General features: G+C 37.6%; 1 protein-coding gene across 3 annotated transcripts in view; it reads left to right on the top strand.

Moving 5' to 3' along the window:
* The window catches only part of LOC135216375 (N-acetylneuraminate 9-O-acetyltransferase-like), a 363,601-nt gene that overhangs the window by 170,183 nt on the left and 169,247 nt on the right, over positions 1-24,171 (top strand). For all 3 annotated transcript variants that reach the window (XM_064251636.1, XM_064251639.1, XM_064251637.1), the window contains one exon: positions 5,657-5,875. In XM_064251636.1, coding sequence (XP_064107706.1) covers positions 5,657-5,875 — 219 coding nt within the window. The remainder of the gene's footprint in view (positions 1-5,656; positions 5,876-24,171) is intronic.

The raw sequence follows: 24,171 nt of genomic DNA, 5'->3' as shown, positions 1-24,171 counted from the left end.
GGGTGGTGTTAGGCGGAAGATAAAGAACCTTGATGAAGGAATACTCCGCTAGGATATCTTCCTCGAGGCCAGGAAGGTGGGCAGGGGCATTGTCCAACACCAGTAGACATATCAGAGGGAGGCGGTTCTCTTCCAAGAATTTCTTCCTGTCGGGCCGAAACACAGATTTACCCACTCGGTGAACGAACAAAAGCCTCGTTACCCAGGCCTTTGCATTAGCCCTCCACATCACTGGAAGCTTCTCCTTAAGCATTCTTTGTGGGCCTTGAAGGCTCGAGGAGTCTCGGAATGATAGACCAGTAGGGGCTTCACCTTGCAATCAATCCCCACTGGCGTTTGAACAAAGTGCGAGCGTAAGCCTGTCTTTCATAGGCTTATGCCCGGGTAGCTTCTTCTCTTCCTGCGTGATGTACGTCCGACAAGGCATTTTTTTCCAAAAAAAGGCCAGTCTCATCACAATTGAAGACTTGCTGAGAACTGTAGCCTTCCTTGGTCATCATCTCGTTGAACATCTTTTTAAAGGCTTCGGCCGCTTTCGTGTCTGAGCTGGCAGCCTCCCCATGCCGCACCACCGAATGGATGCCAGTCTGTTTACGGAATTTTTCGAACCACCCATGAGAAGCCTTGAAGTCTGGGGCTGGCGTTGATGTCCCTTCTCCTCCGTCGTCTTCGGCCTGGGCAATCAAATCGCTTAAAATAGCGCTGGCCTTGTGGGAGATTGCCGTCTCCATTATCGTATCGCCAGCGATTTCTTTGTCTTTTATCCAGACAAGAAGAAGCCTTTCCATCTCGTTGTGCAAGTGGGTCCTCTTGCTGGACAAAATAGCGACGCCCTTGGAAGGTGTAGCTGCTTTGATGACATCCTTCTGCTTAAGGATGGTGCCTATTGTCGACAGATTTCGGCCGTATTCCTTGGCGATCACACTCAATCACATACCAGCTTCATACTTCTTTGTCTCCAAAGAGAGCATTCTCTTCTTTTCGTGAATTTCAACTTTCTTGGGACCCATGACTACTATATACTGTATGTAATTTATGTATAAGTAGAGTAAAGTTCTCACACAACACGGTAAAGTACATATACTGCAACGAAATCACTAACTAATTTACGTTAATAAACGAAATTGTTAGAACAAATGAATACCGCGTGTGTACGATAACGATGCTGGGACGAGTGGCCGAGGCACGCTGCTACGTAGTAGATGCATGATGGGAAGGATGCTGACCAATAGGAGAGAAGCATCTCATGGCGGTGACTAGCATCAGGAACCAATGGGAGAGCAGGAGGATGGTGGCGAGTCTACTCAGTTGGCGGTGCGCAAATTTCAAAATTGTTATTGGTGGTCTGGGCGAATCTCGGACTTTACAGCAACAACTTTTCGTATCTTGAAAACTTTTCGTATGTAGAGCCGTAAAATTTTTTGTATTAGCTTTCGTATTTTGAGTTTTTCATAAGTTGAGCCTTTCGTTTCTCAAGGTACCACTATATATAGTATATATATATAATATATATATTATATATATAGATATATATATATATATATATATATATATATATAGATATATATATATATATTATATATAAATATATATATATAATATATATTATATAATATTAATATATATATATTATATTATATGGATGTATGTATGTATGTATGTATGTATATATATATATATATATCTGTGTGTGTGTGTGTGTGTGAGTGTGTGTGTGTGTGTGTACACAAGTATAAGAAATCCTCCAAAGAGATGTCCCTCCTTAAAGGGGGAAGGTCTTTTTCTGTTGCTGCCTTCTGGTTTCCTCTATTGGTACATCACGTCCATTGTACCACCTGTTTGGGCGGAAATTAATTCTAACACCTCCTAATGATGTAACCAGAAATTTACTGGTTCCAGTGGGAGTTGAAAGGTTATTTAAATAAGCAACGAATCCACTTAATTAATGGTTGCCAGTCCGATAAACTCTCTTGTTTGGGTTATTACAGGAACACTTCTGTTGCTCTCTCTCTCTCTCTCTCTCTCTCTCTCTCTCTCTCTCTCTCTCTCTCTCTATTTCTCTCTCTCTCTTTATATTCTTTTATTCTCTCTTTCTATCCATCTGTCTATCAGCGAATTTTTCTCTCTCTTTTTCCATATATATCTCAATTTTTCCCTAACTAACATACTTCACTTTGCCACCACCATACATTGTCCTCAATGTTCTACTAAACACAATAACAATGGATGTAATAAAACTAAATTGGGAATAATTGGTAATAATGGACACAAATAAAAGGGTTTTTTTCAATAGTGGAGAAAAATATAAGCATATCAAATTATTACCAAGTAAAAATAAGCATATCAAATTATTAAGCATATCAAATTATAAACATATTAAATTATTATCAGTAAAAAATAATCTTAACATCAGTTGTCAATTAAGGTTCATTTCTTTTCATTTCTGTCAGTATCTCCTGTATCTTATTAATAATTAATTTCCTTACTATTATGATAAACACAGCAACAGTTGCTATTATTACCACTAGATTTGCTAATGATAAGATTGGGGATACATTTTCCATGTAGAAAAAATTCATCAACATAGTTCAAGTTTTCAAGTTTCTTTAATTCAAATTCAGAAATTTGAATTCTTTTATCTTATATGAGTACTTTTTATATGGCGCATGTTTGTGGAATTCATATGTTGTAAATATATTAGGTTCATAATATAAATGGTTAGCTATTATCAGTTGACATGATTTTGTAAAAGATCTAGCATTTTTAAACCTTATTTCTGTAGACTATTATTACATTTAATTTTAACTACAACAGTATTTAGTGAAAATACAAAAATTTCTTGATCAATTAGTAATGCTTGAAAAGTTTTGTTGTAGTTTGTGATTGTACGTACATCATTTTCTTGATTTTGATTTATGACAATTTCTTGGATTCATGAATATGTATCCGTATTCTCATATAGATTATCAAAATAATATATATATTCCTGAAGTTTTAACAGGATACATTCATTAAATTGTTTATCAGTGAAAAATGACAATAGTAGAGCGTGCTCTTCTAATGCAAAGTTTATGATATCAATTAACATAGGAAATTGGTACAAAGTGACTAATGTGTTTGTGATCCTAGTATTAAATCGTAATACATGAATACCTCTTTCACAAGTGGTTTAAAGTGTTTCTCTATTACACAAAATTTAATAATGTTGGTTGCAAAATACCTTTATAAGCAAGAGGAATGGCATTTAATGCATTCCTATATCCCTGTAATACCACTTCACTTTCTAGAACAAATGCATTTAAAAACTGTATGTTTTCCAACTTGTTCAGTTGTTTTGTTACATTCTGATTGACTTGATTTATAAAATTTTTCAGGTTTTTCTATTTTTTTTCTGCATTCTGATTGTGTGAGGTAATCACCTTATCTCTGCGCCAGTGTGTGTATTCTTTCTTTTTCATGCTGTACATTTGCTTCGGTAGCAACTCCAAATAATGTGTTCAAAGCAGTTCCAGTGAAGGGTAAGAGGGATCTCATTGACCTCTTGTTCACTGTATTTTCTGTCTGTGTTTAATTTCTCTTAACAATTGTATGACACTATTATTGTTATCCTTCTGTATTATTGACTTTATATCTGTTTGGATTTGGCTTAATGTTTCTTCACTATTTGACACTGCTGTTGTCGATAGAAATTATTCCCAAGTCTCTGATCATTTTGACTTTTCCATGGCTTTTTAACAATGATCCTTTTCTTATCTCCACCTTGGATCTCCACCATGGAAGAGATGAGTCCAATTATAACTAAAATTACGATGAGCCTCATTCTGGATCTGTAAGAACAGACTTTTATCAGAATCTTATATAAGTTTCACTTATATTTTCGGTCCAATACCAATCTAACACCTTACACATATTTATTCATCTAACTCCGTCGGTTTCGGAGATTATATCGATTATTTATCAGCAACTCAATATCTTCACCAGCTTTCTCTTGTCTTATGTTATCTATTAATATGTATAGTGGACCATGGGTCTGCTTTTGCGACTTTTATATATTTCCAGTAGACAACTCTTTCCTTTAAATCACTTTCATTAATTATTCTACATGTGTTTTTATTTTTTGCAGTTTTATAACTCTATGTGGTCAGTGAAATTCGGAGAAACCTTTACATTTGGTCCTTCTTGAATGGGCCTTTGTAAATGTATTTGGGTTCCCGCTGTAATATCTGGTTTGTTGGCATGAGTCTCATGGACCTCTTTTAGCTTAGCCCTTGTTTTCATGATTGTCTCGTAATTACGTCTGGTTTTCCATGCAACATAATCGTCATAGTTATAAGCATGTCTGGGTGGTGTTGCATCGGTTAGTAATGTGTTAGGTAGTCTCTTTTGATAACCGTATAACAAATAATGTGGAGATTCTCCTATTGTCTCATGTACAGTATTATTCCAGTGCTAAGTCCCAATCTTGTGTCTGCGGACTCACTAAAGTTTTCAGGATATCCTTTATTTTACGATTAGTTAGTTCTACTGCTCCATTAGAACTTGGTTTATGATCGGTTATTTAACATTTGTTTATTTAATAAAATTCACATATTTTCTTGAAAAAATCACTAGAAAATTCAGCCGCATTATCAGAAAGAACTTGTGGATATAAATGAATGTCTTGTGATAATTCTAGATTTAAGAACTGCATCTGTTTCTTACTGGTATTAATTCTATTGTGTTAGATAGTCTAAGAAGACTAATATTTGCCTATTTCCTTTAATAGTACTGGGAAATGGACCTAAAAAGTCCATAGTTACTACTTGGAATGAATCTAATTCTGATGGATATTTTTCAAGCGGAGCTTTAAGATTTACGTTACCTTTAAGTTGATTACAAACTATACAGTTTTGTACATAGTCCTTGGCCTCTTCACTACAATTTGGCCAAAAATAATTTCTGGTTATGATTCTTTTTAATTCCTGGATGTCCTGCTAAAAAACTTTATTTTATCATAAAAATCACTGTTTTATTTTAAAAATTAAGTATATTTTCGAATTGTGTAAGCTGATTATTAATTTTTGGGGCAATTTTAGTATCAGCACTTCACATTGTAATTCATGTCATATCCATTGTAAGCTAAACCTTCATTGGTCTTCACTGAAGATTAGGAAGGCTGAGACATCTAGAATCCTCCATCTTCCAAGCATACTTACTCTGCCACTCAAGTCACTGTATCACTGCAATATCATATCTCGTGTAATCCATTCTGTTAATTTTCCTTTTCCATTTATTAGCATTTCTTTCATTCTTACATTCTCAGAGATCTATGGAAAAACTTGATTATGGAGGTTCCTTTTTTTTCGCGTAGTCATTCTATTCATTAAGTATAGCAAAGAGACTAAGACATCCAGTCTATCTATGTGTGATGTTATCTGGAGATTCAACAAGAGTTTAAACAAGTGTGTATCAACCAATATCTAAATTGGTCCAACAGAAAATAATCCACCAAATAGCCATTCTTTAATCCCGTAGGTAGGACTTGGTGTATATTCCTTTTATTAAGTATTATTCAGTCTTTTAGAAATTTGAGTAAAAATCATTTTGCTTTCAGGATTACTCTTTTATGACATACATCCTTAAGCTTAAGACTTTCAGTTATGTTATATTCTTACAGCCCGATTATTATGATAGCAGTGTCAGTTAGACAGTGGTTTTGTGCCTCTCACCATGTAGAAGGCATCATTACTTCAGATACTAATGGAGAAGCTGGTCAGCCACTCAACGGTGAAAGTAGTGGCACGTCCAAGAAGAGTAAGCAGCCGTCTCCTCAAGATTTCCTCATGGCACTTGGAAAATTGGGACTTATGATGGGATACTTCTTCTTATGTGACAGGTAAGAAGTTATCATTAGCGTGAACCAGGTTCTTGTTTCAGCAAGGTCCCATTTTTTCTTGTTATTTCTTTAAATTCTCACAAAAGGGACAATGATAATTAAGTAATGGGATTTGTATGCATTTTTTCATCAAATTATTTTTTATGTAAAGGTTTTAACAAATATTCTTCTTTGGCTGTGAGGTTTTTTATTTTCATGTGATAGATACGATGAATGATATTTTATTTCTTCATGCTCTGTTGATGATTACACTTCAAAGTTTAAAGACTGTTAACATTTCGCAATCATTCCCTTTCTTAACCCCTTCTTTACCGGGTAGGTGAGCAGAATGTAAACATTGCGTTTGCTGCCGAACTGAATCTCTCGGTAGTGACTCAAGTTTGGAGGGGTGCCGATCGTAAAAATATTTGCCAAAAATACACTAATCAAGACAGGCTAATGAAATTATCAGGTATTATTAGCACTATAATAACGCATATTCTCTGTTAGTTTTATCATCCTACAGGGAAAATAAATGATTTTATGAAAAAAAATGTGAAACTCAGTGTCCCTTGTACAAGGGACACTGGTGGTCGGTGAGAAAACTACGGTCTTGAATAGAAATTCGGTCTTACAGAATGTTGGTATATCACACCTGGAACATGCACATAAAGTATTATCAAAAATAGAACCGTAAATAAGCACGTAATAACAAAAAAAAGAGCAAAAACTAAAGCGAAAGCCCCGCCAATAAATATGGAAATCGCAAATTTTATAGTATATCTTTCAAAAATTGGTCAATGTCATTTTCTACGTTTTCTAAGATTAGTTTCATCACAGAAAACAACTTTAGGGGTCATCGGGGTATCTAAACTAATTTTTCAAGTTTCTTGTCCTCAGAAAAAATCGCTTTTTCTCTGGTTTGGTTTTTTTATATATATAAAGTTACTATAAGGCTTTATTTCTACCTTCATTTATCTGGTGTTCATATCTTTTATTTTGTAAAATGTAATGTGAATAAATAAATAAATACAGTAAATGATGATACAACTGGTTTTTTACTTGGGTAGAAGTTATTACATGTTTACGCTTGTCTGGTTTTGTGATTTTTTGTTGAGACGCAGTTCATCTGTCACCTACACACTACTATAAGCAATAATAATATTTTTTTTGGGTTCATCATACGTCTGGCATCGTGTCATACTGTTTATTTTGCTCCAAACTCTTCAAACCGAAATTACAGAATGATTGGAAGTCCCTATCTGAAAAGAGGAGTTTTGGTGGTACTACGCATACCACCTTTATGCACCCGGTGCGGTGTAGTAGACTTGAATGGTGGTACCCACCTACCTCCAAACAAACTTTCGGTAATGAAGAGGTTAATAATTGGAAAAGTAGTACTGCTGTCAAGTCAAATCATGTTCTGTCTTTTAGTTAATTTTTGGTAATAGCCTCCTCTATTTTTATTAGTTTAGAGCCCTCCTCTTCATTAATACATTATTTTGATTTATAAATTTCAGTTGTGCTCCTCCATTACTAATTATATTCATTGCTATTCATACTTCAGTTATCTTTTATAGAAGACCTTCCCTCTGTCATTACTATTTTGCCATCTATAAGGATTCCTTATATAATGAGGGATTACATACAGTAATCCCTCATTTATCCGGATCGCCATTATCCGAAACTCGACATTATCTGTCACACCCAGACCAGGGATCAAGTCCCCAAAGATATATGATATGCATATGAAATGTTGAAATTTGAAAAAACCACCCTTCAGTGGTTAGCAATGCTTCCAACACTCGGACTGACTGAGTAAGGATATGGGGTGTTGGGGGTGTGGGGAGGCCTCAAGAAGTTTCCGTGGTGGGGGTGGTCGGATGGCTTGGCGGCGCCATCAGAAAGGAGGGGGAAGTAAGCCAGGGTAGAGGAAGGCACAGAGGTGTTGTTATGGAAGGTGGGTGGAGCTGGGGAGCAGATTCTATGGCTGGGAGTGGGTGAAGATGGCTAGGTAGACCCTGACTATCATGTTTTTATGTTTATGATACAGTAATTTTATTAAGGGTTATGCACAGTACTACAAAGACAGACAGAAATAACCATGGTAGGTATCTATATATGTTTGAATCGAAGGCCAAGTACATTCACACAAACACTCCTTCACTGATTATTTATATTTGATGCTACAGTACGCATTCTTGTTTATATTTTTTTACTTTATTTTCGCATTTGTTATTCTTTCAAACCAAAGGATAGACGCAGTCATGTCTGTAGGGTGGTGGTCAAAGGTTTTATGAGCCAATGGGGTTGTGGTTTCTTGGTTCACCATGGTATTTTGGGTTTTGGCAGTGGTACTGGTTCATTGTGGTTTTATGGTTCTGGTGGTTTGTTGTTTTGTGAGGTTATATTCACCAGTGTTATTTTGGTGGTTTATGGTTGATATTTTGTGATTAGTGGTTTTAGTTAATTATATTTACCAGTTATTTTGGTGGTTTATGATTGATATTTCGTGGTTAGTGGTTTTATGAGGTTATATTCACCAGTGTTATTTTGGCGATTTATGGTTGACATTGCGTGGTTGGTGATTTTCTGAGGTTATATCCCGCTGAGGTGGTTTTCTTTGGTGTTATATTTTTGGTGGTTTAGTGTATCTAGCCTAAGGGAGGGTGTTTTATATTGGTGGGTATATAATGGAGGTTGATATTTTTGTTGCTAATGCTGATTGGAGGCTAGTGAGGATTTCCTTTTGAGGATTAATGAGGTTCTGTTTTTTGTTGAGGATTTATTTTGAGGTTAATGACTTTGGGGTTTGTGGGGTTAGCAGATGGCAATGTCGCTATTTGTGGATGTTTGGAATAAACAGGTCATCAGGTGCTGACATTGTGAGTAGTGTCTCAGATGAGATTATTGTCGATGTTTTCATTTAGAGTTGGATGCATATAGGATTTTTCTTCTGTCTGACAATTTCGATGATGACGTTCTGCTGTGAGGAATTGCTACCGATTTATTTATGTCGGTAATTTTTTGTGTGTGATGCAAACTACGTTTGGTAATATGGTGAAAGAGTTTGAATTACTATTTTTATTATGGGAAATCTGTAACTGGATTAAGTGGTGTCAGTGGTTTTTGTTACTTAGGTTTATTGGATGATGTGTTACTTTTTAGAGAGGTTGCTGAATTTATTTTGAGATACATAACATATAAATGAGGGTCAAACTTTACATTATGGGGTTTTGTTGGTGTACTTATCAGTTAAAGGGTTAATTTTTGAGTTGTCAGTTAGAGATAAGTTTTCCCCGTATTTCTCAACATGTCAGAAGATAGAGACCATCTTTATTTTAATGAGGAATTTCAATTTTTAGTGATTAACTGTGAATTTGGGTGTGTGTTAGTTCATGACAGATACATGTGTGAAAGCAGGATTTTCTTTCTAAGATAAATACACTTGCTTAGACTTGTCAGGGTGTCAGTTGGAAAATGTTCATGACGAAACACGATATGACTTTAGAGAATTCCTAGAGAATTCCCAGAGTCATATCGAGTGGTGACTACGAAAACAACTTAGGATCTACTGCGCCAGATGTATGGTCTTCACCATGGGCGACAAGGTTACAGATTGCTACTACAGGGACCGAAAATCTTCGATGGCTCGTGTGGAGTCGTCTCAGGTTAATTTCTGGGGCAAACCAGGGATCTACGATGCTTCTACGAAGTAGGTACAAGAAGCACTTGCATGGGAGGGAGTCACGGAATATTCAAGTGCAGCAGCAGAGGAGATTACGATTCCTCCATTGGAAGATGATGGATCTACAATTCATCAACAAATGTGTTTATGAAACACCTACATGGGAACCACGAGGTGGTAAAAGTTCCGCCTACATTGGAACAATTATGGTTCTTCCACTAGAGGAGAATGGAGTGGACGATTTTTTCTTCGCAGAACATTACACAGTTCTAGTGATTGCCGTTATAGTGGTGATAATGATGGTCATGATGTGCGTAGCCAGAGCCGTCAAATTTGGATGTAGCCGACAGTTGATCTGATGAAGGTGGAAGAGCACTAATAAACCTCCTCACAAGTTTTTAAAGTTAAAGCCACCCAAAGCATAAGTGACAGTGCACACAGGGAAGTGACAGAGAAAAGTATTTTTACTGTTGTAGGTTTGCTTTTTTTGTGTACAACAGATTTTAAAGTCTATGTTGTAATGGGAATTGGGCAAAATGAAAAAGCAAGTGGTACTCATTTTTATCCGGTAGGTAATCTGCTGTTGTATAGCATGTTGTATATGAAGGGAAAAGGGGCTGATTTTTTTGCTAAGTGCATTTATACAGTACAATTTTTTACAGATAAGGGGAAATAAGCTAGGTTATAACCTTTTGCAACAAGTTTTCATTTAAAGTGTGATGCCGGATTTTTATAAGCATGTTGGCTGTCTTCACTTGTGTTGCATTGATACTCCCTTGATCTTATTTGACCATATCTGAATTTTGAACTTGTTCAACAGGGCTTTGGCTCTGTTAATCCAGATAATTGAGATATTATGTGTATATATATATAATATATATATATATATATATATATATATATATATCTAACGGAAAAATCTCTAATGAGGCCTAATGACACTCATTTAAACAAATGGAAACAAAACATCTAATTGGTAACGTAGCCTACCTTTTTTCTGTTGAATGCCATCTCTGGAGTTGGCTGAAAGTCAGTTTCAAACTAGGCTAATGTAAACTCTCGTGGTTACAAAAATATACTTTTTATTTTCCAAAATTAGCTAACATGAAAATGGAATAAAATTAATTAAACCTGACTCAAAAAGAAACTTTAAACTATCGTATTCCTCTCAAAATCATATTTAAGTAAGTACCCCCTTTTCCCTAAGTGTCCAAACATTCATAGTGTATTAATAGTCAAAATTAGTCTAGAGAAAACCTCATAAGGTGACTTTGAATCCATCTGAAGTAAAGAGACCATAATTATGACACCATAAAACATTAAAGTTCGTCAATAAATAATGTGTGCTGCACCTCACTTCCCTTTCTCTAGAACTCAAGTAAATGTCACTTCAAATGTTAACTTTTTCAAAGTTCATTTTTACCTTGTCCGACGGACCTGCAACACCTCTTCTGTGGCATGTTCCACACTCTATCAATCAAAATCAGTGAGTCCCCCTTTGCAACTTTTGCCCCAGATTACATATATGTCATTTTCTTTTCATTACGAACATACACAACAATTGGCACACAAGAGACATGCACGCTACATACATGAAACTCGTGATCTTCAAAGTGCGGCACTGACCCCAATTGTGCTCTGGTAAGCTTTCCTGTTTGTTTTTTCATTTCAGCATCTTTGAGGAATCCAGCGTTTTGCATCTGTCTCTAACCTGTAAGAGCTAAGGTTATTAACCCGACTATTTAATATTATAGACTTTTGTTGGGGCCTCTAAGATGGCTCGGCCACCTCTGTCTTTTGTGCACCCCTGTTGCACACCACATGGGCTACTGGTATATACTAGTTCATAATATTTGCAAGATAGCTCCTATAACACATATTTTGACTATCATTATAGCTACTATAACTGCAATCACTGGAACTGTGTAGTATTCGTCGAAGAAGAATTCATCCCCATCGTTATCCTCTAGCGGTGGAGCCGTAACTATCTCCTGTGTAGGCAGATCTTTAACCGCCTTGTGGTCCCATGTAAGTGTTTCACGAACACCTTTGTCGAATAATTGTAGATCCTGGCTGAGCATGTGAACCATCTTGAAACGACTCAGCATGCACCATTATTAAGCGTCTGCGACCCCTGTAGGTATATCTTAACACCCTTGTTGCTGAACTGTAGATTCAACGTCCTCTGATGAAGGAATCGTAAACGCCACCTTGTTGCAAACTTGAAATATCCTGTGACTCTCATGCAAGTGCGTCTTGCACCCGCCTCGTAGAAGTATTGGAGACTCCTGATTTGTCCTGAATGTATCCTGAGATGATCCATCAACGACATCTTGTCCATGCAAAGGCGATCCGTAACATCGTCGCCCGTGTGAAGATTCAACCTCTGGCGTTGTAGATCCTAAGTTGTCTTCATTGTTTTTGACAAGCCTACATGATCTTAGAACAAATAAACTCTTGCTATAACACACGAATCTGTCATAAACTTATATACCCAATCTCATAGTCAGTTACTAAGGACTAAAATTCTTCACTAAAATAAAATATGATCTTTATCTACTGGTTCCTTTTAAACTTAATGGGAGAATTATTATCCGTAACTGACCACTCATTATTAGTCCCGTATCTGACACATATACTATCAAAACCCCATAATGTCTATACAGCAAAATCCCTGTAATGTTTATACAGCTAACCTCCATCAAACATAATGTTGAATATCCCCTCTATCTTACGTATCCCAAGATAAATTCTACCTCCCTTCTTTAATAGAAATCCTATGTATATTTACCATAAAAAACGCTTAATCCCAATTATAAGTTTCCCTTGTAGGAAAGCAATAATAATAATAATCCAACTTTTCCCATTGCAAAATGTATAAGGAGAAAAAATAATATAATTCAGCGCTTTTCCATGTAAAACGTAGTATGTATCGTCACGCAAATTGCTGCCGCAACATATCAGCGTTGACCCGAATTGACCCCTTCAATTCTTCCCCATGGAATGTCATCATCGACATTCCTGAAAACGGTGCAGACCTCTGAGTAATCAACTCCAAAATAAAATATCAACAATCGGTCTCATCACAGCATTGTCAGCATTAAGCCACCTGTGTATACAACATGTGCTCAAATCACACAATGGACTTGTCTAGTCAGACTCGTAAACTCAGAAATCATCATTCCTTCAAATGGCCCAAAAATGCACTATTAAACCCTCGCTGGGAATCTTCAATAAACATTTTTACTGATACTATAGAGCCATATTCCTCAAAAATTATCCTTAGGGCATCCTCGTTGTCGCCTCAAGGGTACCCAAAAAATTGTCCTCGAAAGCATCTATTAGAAAAAACCACCAATTATAAAATATCCCCTCAGGCTAAATCCTAAGCCATTTGACCACCGATGTACCTCAAAGTAACTCATTTATGATACTGCCACATGTATATAAAACCCTGATAATCACCTAGTCAGGATATAAACCACAGAAAACCACAATTCAAGAATTATGCATAGCAATTATACACCGCCAAATATAACCACTGGTGAATATAACCTCATAAAATACAACACCTTTATAGAGCCCCATAAAACCACAATGCACTAGTGCCACCCCCCAAGAGCCATAACACCAAAAAGAACCACAATCACCACCTCTTTGGCTCGTAAAACCACAGATCACCACCAAAAATCATAGCCACAAAAAAAAATTCACCACCAAAATAGCCACAAAACTCAGCCCCAATAAACCAATACCACCAGGTAGCACCAAATCACCACCACGGAGCTCTTATGATATTTCTCAACTTAACAGTAATTTCCCATGTTTTTCACCCCGTTTTTCATCATGAAATAATTACTTCTGGTTTTTACGCCAAATCGCCGCAGTTTGCACATAATAAGAAAAATAGTAGAAGAATAAAAGGGGAAGAAAAAATGTTACATTAAACTGATTGATCACATTTCGTCATCAATTTGCATAATCTGAAAAGAATGCAACTGCGTGATGTTATTATTAGTTACTACTACCAACCCTTTTGAATTTAGATATGTGAGTTAATTTCGACTGACCTGTCTTTTCATCTAAGACTACAAATCTGTTTCCTGTCTTCTCCTCAATAACTCTAAAAGGACCCTCAAATTTTGGACCCAATTTGTAATTAGTTCATTTCTCACATTGATTTTTAAAAATACAGTGTCTCCAACAGCAATTTTAACATCTAATGATTTCTTGTTACTTCTTTCCACCATTTCTCGTAGCCTCGAGATTACGGCTGAGATAAGCATGTCTCTCCTTTGCTGTGGAAATTAATGCTTCTATTGTATCTTCTCCATGATGAGGTATAGTTAACAAATCAAATGTGCCTTGTGCTTCAAATGGAGACATTTTAATGGAATCACTAACCATAGTGTTGATGTTATGTCTAACAACATCTATATATCTATCCCAGTTTATATAATTTCCTCATACAGTCCTCCTGAGAGCTTCGAGCACTTTCCTGTCTGCTCGTTCACATAACCCATTAGCTTCAGGTCTGTATGGAATAATTGTTACTTTCTGTATCCCCATGACTTCTGCCAAACATTCTAAAGTCTTAATTATGAATTCTCTGCCATTGTTGGTCAATAAAACCTCGGGTGAGCCATATCTGCAAATGATACCATTGAAAAATGCTATAGCTACTTCTTCAGCTGTTTATGCTTAAGTGGAAAAATTTCTGTTACCCTCGTTAGTTCATCTATTATTACCAACAGGTACTTATTCGCATTTCTAGATTCACAAAAATTTCCTAGGATATCCATATGTATTCTCTGAAAAGGTCTACTTGGTATCGGATGTGACCCTAATTTGCAGGACGTTATCCTTGCGGGTTTGCAAGCATTGCATACTGTACAGTTTTTCACAAAATTTTCCACATCTTTCCCAATATTTTTCCAAATATATTTAGCTCGCACCTCATTATGCGTTTTTTCTATCGCCAAGTGTGGACTACCGAACCTGCAATGTACTATCCAAAACCACTGGAATTAGGACTATCGGAATTACGATGTGTATCGTGTCTCCTTTACTTTCACTAGTCCTTAATTTATATTTAATTTTCCTGACTGATTCCCCTATAAGAAACGCTTTTGCGTCTGCCAAAATTTCATCTTCATCCTGCCTTTGCTCTATGAGACTCATATCCCATTGTATAGAATCCCTAGTAACTAGCGTAACTTGAGATCCTTCCGTATCATAAAAATTTCTGCTAAGGGCATCCGCGACTACATTTAATTTGCCTTCTATAAATTTGAGCTTTGCATCGAAGTCCCTGATAGTTAAGAACTGTTGAACTCTTTTGGGTGACAAATTGGGTTTATTAAAAAGATCCAATAATGGCTTGTGGTCTGTAAGGACTTCTACTTTATTCCCCATCATTAGCATTTTAAAATGAACCAAACTTGATACTATTGCAAAGAATTCTTTATCCACGATAGCTATTAATCTTTCATTGCTGCCCTTTGTCCTAAATTTCCAGCTTTAAAACGCTATTGGATTGAACTTCCCATCAAATTTTTGCATAAGGCAAGCACCCATACCCTCCTGACTGGCATCAGTCACTAATGTGAATGGTTTGCTGAAATCTGAAAATTTCAGAACTGGGGGATTCATTAACGCGTCCTTAAGTTTTTGAAAACTTACTTCTTGCAGTTCTCCCCAATGAAATTGAATGTCTTCCCGCAATACATCTGTTTGAGGAGCTGCTCTGTTGGAAAATCATTTCACAAACCTACGAAAAAATCCTGCCATCCGTAGGAATGATTTAATTTCTTTCTTTGATTTCGGGGTACGAAAATCTGCTCTTGCTTTGGCTTTATCGTCGTTTACTCTAACCCCTTCCTTGGATATGACTTGACCTAAATATGTGATTTGCTTTTTCAAGAAGAAACACTTAGCTAGCTTAATTTTCAATACTGCTAACCTAAGTCTCCTAAGTACTTCCTTAAGCACCTCTAAGTGTTGCACAGTCGAGTCTTTTGCAATTAATATATCATTCGTGTACACAAAAACATTTTTGCCCAATAACCCATGCAAAACTGTGTTTACCAACCTGGTAAAGGTTATTGGACTACCTGATAAACGGAACAACATCCGTGTAAATTCAAAGTGTCCCTTGGGCAATGAAAAGGCAGTATATTCCTTACTATTTTCACTAAGAGGGACCTGGAAAAAACCCTGCGCTAAATCAATTGAGCTATAAATATTATGCCCCCCAATTTCTACAAAAAGATCTGGTATGCATGCAACTGGGTAACGGTCAGGAATTGTCTTTTCATTCAGACGTCTAAAATCGACGCATACTCGGACAGAACCGTCCTTCTTAGGCACTGCTAACAGAGGAAAGTTGTATGGAGACGCACAAGGTCTAATGATTCCTTCCTCTTCCCATTTATTGACCTCTTTTTCTACTGGAAAGGTATGCGGTATGCAGGAATAAAAATGGATTTTGTACCTTTCTCTAAGTTTACTTTATGTTCTAACACATTAGTCAATCCCAGTTTATCCCCTCGTAAAGCTACCATATCCCCAAATTCTGCCAATAGCTCGCTTACCGCTTCTATATGCTCACTATAATCTGCATTAGCTAAATGTTCTCTGAATATTTGCTTCCTTGATTGCATTTCTGCCTCTGAAAACTCAGTTTTCCTCTATACAATGGCCACTGAACCACTGTCATTGCTCCAGTCTTGGAGGTCTACCACATATGTATTCTTCTGGTATTTCCTAACTGTATCATTACAAGTCAGTAATCCTACCCATGTAACACCAGTGTTTGATACACTGTTCACTGATGCAGTGCTAATAACCCACTTAGTTTCTTGCTACCCTCAATTATGCATACTTCCGTGGGTTTTTTTCACTTCCCTCAGTTTGACTTTTACCATAGTCTTTGAACCTGGCATTAAAATAGCATCCTCTGATAAAACATTTATATTTCTGGTTAGTACCTCCCTGCTCCATGATCCCATAAATATCACCCCCCGTGGTTCTCATTGCATCCACCAAGACCCCATTGTTAATATCAGTAATAATATTAGTATCAGTACCACCACCCATAATGCCATTGTCAAACCCGCCAAACTTATTACCACCGTGGCCCTCAATATCCTGTTTAACATCACCGCATCTATTCCCAGTATCATCAGTGTGGGTATTGGTATCACCACTCCCCATATCCTTGGTATCATTACCATTAGCACCGTCAAACGCACCCCCATTTTCAGTATTCCCCATATCCTCAGTTTCACTTGCGACCTCATTAGGGATAAAAACACCGGGTATTCCAACCGTTATACCTTTAACACCTGCATGGACCGATATCGTGTGTGTTCTACATGCAGGATGGGCCAGCAAAAGTCTGTTGCCCAACGCAACCCCTTTTATAACCAAAAATGGTTCTATTAAAACACTATCACCAAGAGTAAATCGTGTTCGAGACATTATTCCCATTTCCCATTTGGAATTTTTCAGTTTCTTTATCCATTCTCCTGCTGAGTCAAAAAGTTTTGAGCTATGCTCAATAAGGCATGTTGTGCCTTTTCGAATTTTGTACAGCCCTCTTAAATCTCTTGCCATATCTCCGTGTTCTTTTGAGCCATAAGCTGCTCTTAAAAATGCTTGTAATTCAGTGCATGACCGACATTTTGTATACTGAAAACTATGGCACCTAAATGACAAATCCCCTTTATTGAAATCCAATAAGGCTTTTGCCTCTGTGAACGCCTCTGTATCATCCTTAATTCCCTTGGCGTTTAAATAGTTTTTCACCTCCTCAATAAAAATTTGCACTGGTTGGGACAGAACGCCATCAACATTGCCTCGAAAAGGGCTAACTCCAGCATTTATGTTTGTTATTTTGTGCACCAGTGTCTGGCTGGTGGCTGGTACTTGCGTCTGGCATTTTGCTATCTATATGATAACTCTTATGCTTTAGGATTCGCCTTGACCTCAGTAACATTGATATATTTATGCGTACACAAACCACCATCCCAAAATTAATAATATATCATTGACCAATAAAAGATAAAATAAACATGCACCAATCCAACAAACTGCTATTTGCAACTAGCTGCCTCCTAGGTTCAAGGTTAATCAGCTAATTTAACTGGTACAAGGTCACGGTGGTCTATAAAAAAACAGTTAGAATATAGTGAGAGAAAGAAAACATATCTCGAACCAAACTCTGATGAGTTAGCGCGACTGTTCACCCGGCCGCCTCTCTCTCTCTCTCTCTCTCTCTCTCTCTCTCTCTCTCTCTCTCTCTCTCTCTCTCTCTCTCTCTCTCTCTCTCTCTCACACTCATGCCATGCACAAAAACGATGCTTTTAGTACCACTTTTCTAATGCATTTCAATACAATAAAACCACTAATGCCCACCAAATCCCAACGGACATAAAAATAAAATACACTTGTGAGCAAATTAACTCCAATAAAAAGAAAAATAAAGAAAAAATAAACTTATACACTCACGTCTTCATAGGTCTGAAGTCAGTACCCGGCTACACTTGCAACCGCCCGTAATTAATTCCCATTATGATATAAATTCACTTTCAGTGCCCAGAAACACAGGAACACGTCTTTACACTAAACAGCAACTAAGATCACTGCCTGCATTAGCTACATGGCTAAAAACCTGAATCTGCTAAATTCCCCTTAAATCAGCAATAGAGTCAGTTGCCCGATACATAATTATAACCACTTTCCCCCAAAATATGCCTAACCTATCTAAATCTAGTCTCTTTGGAGGCGTTACCTATAGGCTAAATTTAATGTACCTTTTAACCGCTAGCCACCAAAAATCTCTAACAGGGAAAAATCTCTTAACGATGCCTAATGACACTCTTTTAAACAAATGGAAACAAAACATCGAACTGGTAACGTAGCCTACCTTTTTTCTGTTGAATGCCATCTCTGGAGTTGGCTGAAAATCAGTTTCAAACTAGGCTAATGTAAACTCGTGGTTACAAAAATATACTTTTTTTTTTCCAAAACTAGCTAACATGAAAATGGAATAAAATTAATTAAACCTGACTCAAAAACGTTAGACTATCATATTCCTCTCAAAATCATATTTAAGTAAGTACCCCCTTTTCCCCCTAAGTGTCCAAACATTCATAGTTTATTAATAGTCAAAATTAGTCTAGAGAAAAACCCCAAAAGGTGACTTCAAATCCATCTGAAATAAAGAGACCATAATTATGACACCATAAAACATTAAAGTTCGTCAATAAAGAATGTGTGCTACACCTCACTTCCCTTTCTCCTTAGAACTCAAGTAATTGTCACTTCAAATGTTAACTTTTTCAAAGTTCACTTTTACCTTGTCCGATGGACCTGCAACACCTCTTCTGTGGCATGTTCCACACTCTATCAATCAAAATCAGTGAGTCCCCCTATGCAACTTTTGCCCCAGATTATATGTCATTTTCTGTTCATTACGAACACACACACCAATTGGCATACAAGAGGCATGCACGCTACATACATGAAACTCGTGATATTCAAAGTGCGTCACTGACCCCAGTTGTGCGCCGGTAAGCTTTCCTGTTTGTTTTTTCATTTCAGCATCTTCGAGAAATCCAGCGTTTTGCATCTGTCTCTAACCTGCAAGAGCTAAGGTTATCAACCCGACTATTTAATATTATAGACTGTTGCTGGTGCCTCTAAGATATATATTATATTATATATATATATTATAATATTATCTAATATTAATATTTAACAAAAACAAAAAACTTTAACATGTTAAATACTGAATACTGTGATATGCCATTTTTGAGGTAGTTTAATGCTTTGTTTTGGCTTGTATCTTTATCATTACCTGTATGACTAGTTGGTTATGGGGTCTTCAAAGGATGAGATGCAGTCTCACTTGCTTCTTTCTTTGGGCTCATGGTAGTCCTTAGGCTTGTGGGTCAAACTGGCGTGGTCTGACTTATTGTTATATCCACAGGAGGTTTACTTGTGGATGTTTTTAGATACTGTTACAGACTTGGCCCATCCTTCAGAGGACAGTGTCAACTCATCAAGACCATTGATGAGTTCCTTCTTCATTCTTTTCCTACAGCCAAATCTTTGTAGGTGTTGATTGGACTCTTAGAGAAGTTAATTTTGAATAACTTTTTGTATTTGCTTTGTGCAGCTGCAGATGGCTTGGATAGCAACCTTAATTTTTTCCTCATGATCTTTGTTGGTAAAGATTGCCGGAACCTGCTATAGTACAATAATGTGTCAAAATATTGCATCATGACCTTAGTGTTTCAGACAAATGCATATTGCAGTACTCAGCAAGCAGTGTCAGAAAACTATTTGGCGGGTGGTACTGGCACACAAAGACTACTTTTCACTGTAAAGGTGGTAGTTTATCAGTCATTTGCTGATTGATATTATGTTTGCACTTAGTGTACTTTTAGTTGAGCTATAACATTCTTATTTAAAGGAAATCAAGATTATTATTGTTCTCTCATTTCTTATGCATAGTTGTTTCAAGAACTGTTGTACTATTCATTATTTGTTTAAATAATTTTTTTTAGTCTGAAGAGGGTATTTTTTTGCCACTTAAAATTTGTGTAATTTGAATATTCAGAGTTGAAAATGAAAAATATTAAAACATTTTTACTTACCATAAACAGAATGTAGGAAGATGTTGAATATTAACCTAGAAATGTTTGGTTAGGCCTACAGAGCCTCGCCTGATCTGTGAAAAGCGAAGTATCCTATAATTTACAGTAAGGTTTTTGTTAATAGGCATTTGTTTATTGTTACGTTTTCATAATCAATACTATATTCTTTTTCTGTCTTTCTACAAATAAAGGCTGGCCCACAGACTTGTCCAATTGGCCTTAATTTTAAGACCGTATGTTTGAAGACCAAATTATTCACTCCTTGAGAGAGAAATGTTTAAACTTTTCTAGCTTAGGTAAAAAAGAAAACAAAACAAGTAATGAATAATTAACATAAAAAAGGGATTTTGACGTAAGGAAAAATCTATTTCTGGGCGATTGGCTCGTGTCGCCAGCGAAATATCCTTTAATCTATTATTTCTAGGGTAAATGTACTAACACATACCAGAGAATAAATAAATAAAGAAAAGGTCAGTACAACTGACTCGCTCACCCTCCAAGAGGGTGTCGGTATGAACACTATGGCGAGTGAGACCACTACCACGAGCCGAATGCCAATAGAAATCTCCCACTACAAAATCCCCACAAGAGGAGAGCCGACCCACAGAGTGGGCAGCAACTACTACTACTCCATCCCATGCTGCCGACTGCTGCGCCTCTGGTGGCCATCCTGAAGTTAGCAGACAATCTTGGGCGATGGGATGGGTAGGGCGGGATTTCGCTGGCGACACGAGCCAATCGCCCAGAAATAGATTTTTCCTTACGTCAAAATCCCTTTTCTGGGCTCAGCTCGTGTCGCTGCGCGAAATCGTACCAGAGAAATAGCACAAGATTGTAAACAAAATTCAACAAACAAAAAAGAGGTCTCAAATAAAAGGTAAAATAAATTAAAAGAATATAATTGCTAATAAGGATACATATACACAATGATACAAAATAGAAATATGCTTAAATTAAACTTAATTCTAATAATATTTCTTAACTTAAGGTAATTTACATATATACAGGAGCAATATGGCATATATGTACCAAAATAGTATCTGTGTAAAGATATGTATCAAAAATGCAGAGCAATTAACATAATAAGTTGAACAAAACAAACTCAACAATAATAACATATAAAGGAATGTATATAACTTAATATACAAAACCCGTAACCATTTCAATAAGATGTATCCCCTAGCATAAAAATAAGGGGATGACATCCAAGAGATCAATATCCACAATCAATTGTGAGTGCCCCTAGCAAAAAATAGGGACACACCACAATCATCATAAAAGCAGCTAAGACACAAGGTAACTGTAGATGAACAAGCAGGAATAGACGAACTGTTGGGTGAGGCAGGTAGAAAGGAGGACTGGATCTTCTACTAAAGATTAAGTAGAGTCGGGGGAAACTATGTTACCCGCTGCTACTGCTGAAAATTTCAGAGCTTCCAAGGACTTTAAGTAATGACGTTTGAACACTGTCGGCGATTTCCATCCAGTATATTTTTTCAACTCATCGAAGTTCATATGTTGGAAATAGTTAATTGAGGTGGCTACTGCCCTGACATCATGTGCTTTTGGGAAAGAGTCAGGATTGGCTTGTTTAATGAAGTACAGGATTTGTTGCCTGATGCCTTTAATAGATAAAGTACCACCTTTTTCTCTCTTAAAGAGAGACCACCCGATGATGGATAGGAGGTCCTAGACAGAAAGGCTCGTAAGGTTGAAACTGGGCAAAGAGATACATCTGTGGAAGGGGTAGTACCTTCCATGGTTCCACCTCATCAAAGGATCTTCATTCTTAGCTATAAAACTACGTTCCGGAGAAAGTAGCACTTCCCTGTGGGAAGGAACTGAATATGATCCGGGATCTACTGGCGATAAAGCCGACAGTTCTGAATTCTAGCTCCTGAGGCCAAGCTTAATAAAAATAGAGTTTTTCTTAAGAGCATTATAAACGAGCATGTGTCATTATCAGTTTCTGAAGCCAGCTTTAGAAACATCGTTTAAGAACCATGATACTGACGTAGGCCTTACAGAAGGTCTAAGTCTAGCACACGCCTTGGGAATAGACGAGAAGTAGGAATCTGTCAAGTCTATGTTGAAACCAAATTGAAAAATCTTTTTCAAGGCTGACTTGTTTGTCGTAATCGTGCTAGCTGCTAAGCCTTTTTCAAATAAGGATCTGAAAAAGGATATAGCTGAATTGATTGTCATGATCCTATATCTGATTCTCTCAGGAAGGTTGCTAACTTTTTGACAGCAGCATCATACTGTCTCAAAGTTGAATCTCTTTTATCGGATTCCAAGAAGAGAATATTTTGAGGGTCAATATTCGCATCCCTTTTCGCTGCAAACTTCATGAAATCCATAAAGTTAGGGTTTTGAGAATCCCTGAGGAAGCGAACACAGTCTTCGTTTGTACTGACTGGGAGAGCCTGGGACTGGGAATCCGTGAAAAGGGCGAAGACCCAGTTCCAGAATTAGAGGGTACCAATTGCTCTTCGGCCAGTCTGGGGCTACTAGAGCCACTTGACCCTTGAATGTCCTGAGTTTGTTCAATACCTTCATGAGAAGATTCACTGGAGGAAAGACATAAATCTTCATATCCCAGTTGTTTCCAGTCTAGAGCCAGGGCGTCCGTGGCATAGGCCAGAGGGTCCAGGTTGGGGGCCACATACATGGGAGTTTGTGGTTCGCTTGAGATGCGAAGAGATCCACTTGTAGGCCTGGAACTCTCTGAAGAATCCATTGGCACGAACTGTTGTCCCAGTGACCATTCCGACTCTAGAGGTACTGATCGGGATAGAGCATCTGCTATGACGTTCTCACTCCAGCTATATGGGTGGAGGAGAGATGCCAACTGAACTTGTCCGCCAGGGAGAAGATGGCTACCATGACATGATTTAGATGACGTGATTTGGAGCCTCCTCTGTTTATACAATGTACTACCACTGCGCTGTCCAAGACTAGCTTTATATGGGAGTACTTTGGCGGACGTAACCTTTTCAGAGTCAAGAACACTGCCATTGCTTCCAGTACGTTTTATGGAAACTGACGGAACTGAAGTGACCATGGTTCCTTGAACTTCCTTGAACTGGGAATATCCTCCCCAACCGCTTAATGAAGCGTCTGTGTGGATGGTAATCCCTGGTGGAGGAAAACTGAAGGGGCACTGACACCGACAAGTTCTTGACTTTCGCCCACGGGCCGGAGGTCGATTACCGTAGAATCAGAGGGACTGAGGATAATTTGTCCCTGGACCTGACATTTGCTCGTGAGCGCCAGATTCTGGTTAGGTCTTTCAGTTTGGCTTTCATCAGGATGTTTGTCACTGATGCAAACTGGAGTGAACCCAGGATCCTTTCATTCCTGAGTTTCTTCTTGACGCCAGTTTTGTGACTCAGAAATTGCTTGACTGACTTCGCTATTTTCTTTCCTCTTGGTTGATGGAATCGACAGAGTATGGGAGGATAGATTCCATTGAATGCCTAGCCACTGAAAGTTTGACTCTGGAGTGAGTCTTGACTTGGTCCTGTTTATCTTGAAGCCTAGATATTCCAGGAAACTGAATCACTTTCAGTGTTGCTCTGTTGCATTCCTCGACTGTTGAAGCCCAGATCAACCAATCGTCGAGATACGCTACTACCATAACTCCTTGCGATCTTAGTTGTTGAACTACTACTTCCGCCAGCTTCGTGAACACCCCTGGGTGCTACGTTGAGCCCGAAAGGAACTACCTTGAAGGAGAATGTCTGGTCTCCTATCTTGAAGCCCAGATAGGGACGGAAGTGGTCTTGACAATAGGGATATGATAGTAAGCGTCTGTAAGATCGATAGAGGTGGTGACGGCCCCACGGGGAAGTAAGGTCCGCACCTGCGATGATCGTGAGCATCTTGAACTTGTCGCAGCGAATGGCTAAGTTTAAGCGGGACAAGTCTAAGATTACCCTTCTTTTTTGTGAGCCCTTTTTTCT

Source organism: Macrobrachium nipponense, chromosome 6 (genome assembly GCF_015104395.2).
Source record: "Macrobrachium nipponense isolate FS-2020 chromosome 6, ASM1510439v2, whole genome shotgun sequence".
NCBI lineage: Eukaryota > Metazoa > Arthropoda > Malacostraca > Decapoda > Palaemonidae > Macrobrachium > Macrobrachium nipponense.
The sequence above is the reverse complement of the archived record's forward strand: the minus strand, read 5'-3'. Positions and strand labels throughout refer to the sequence as shown.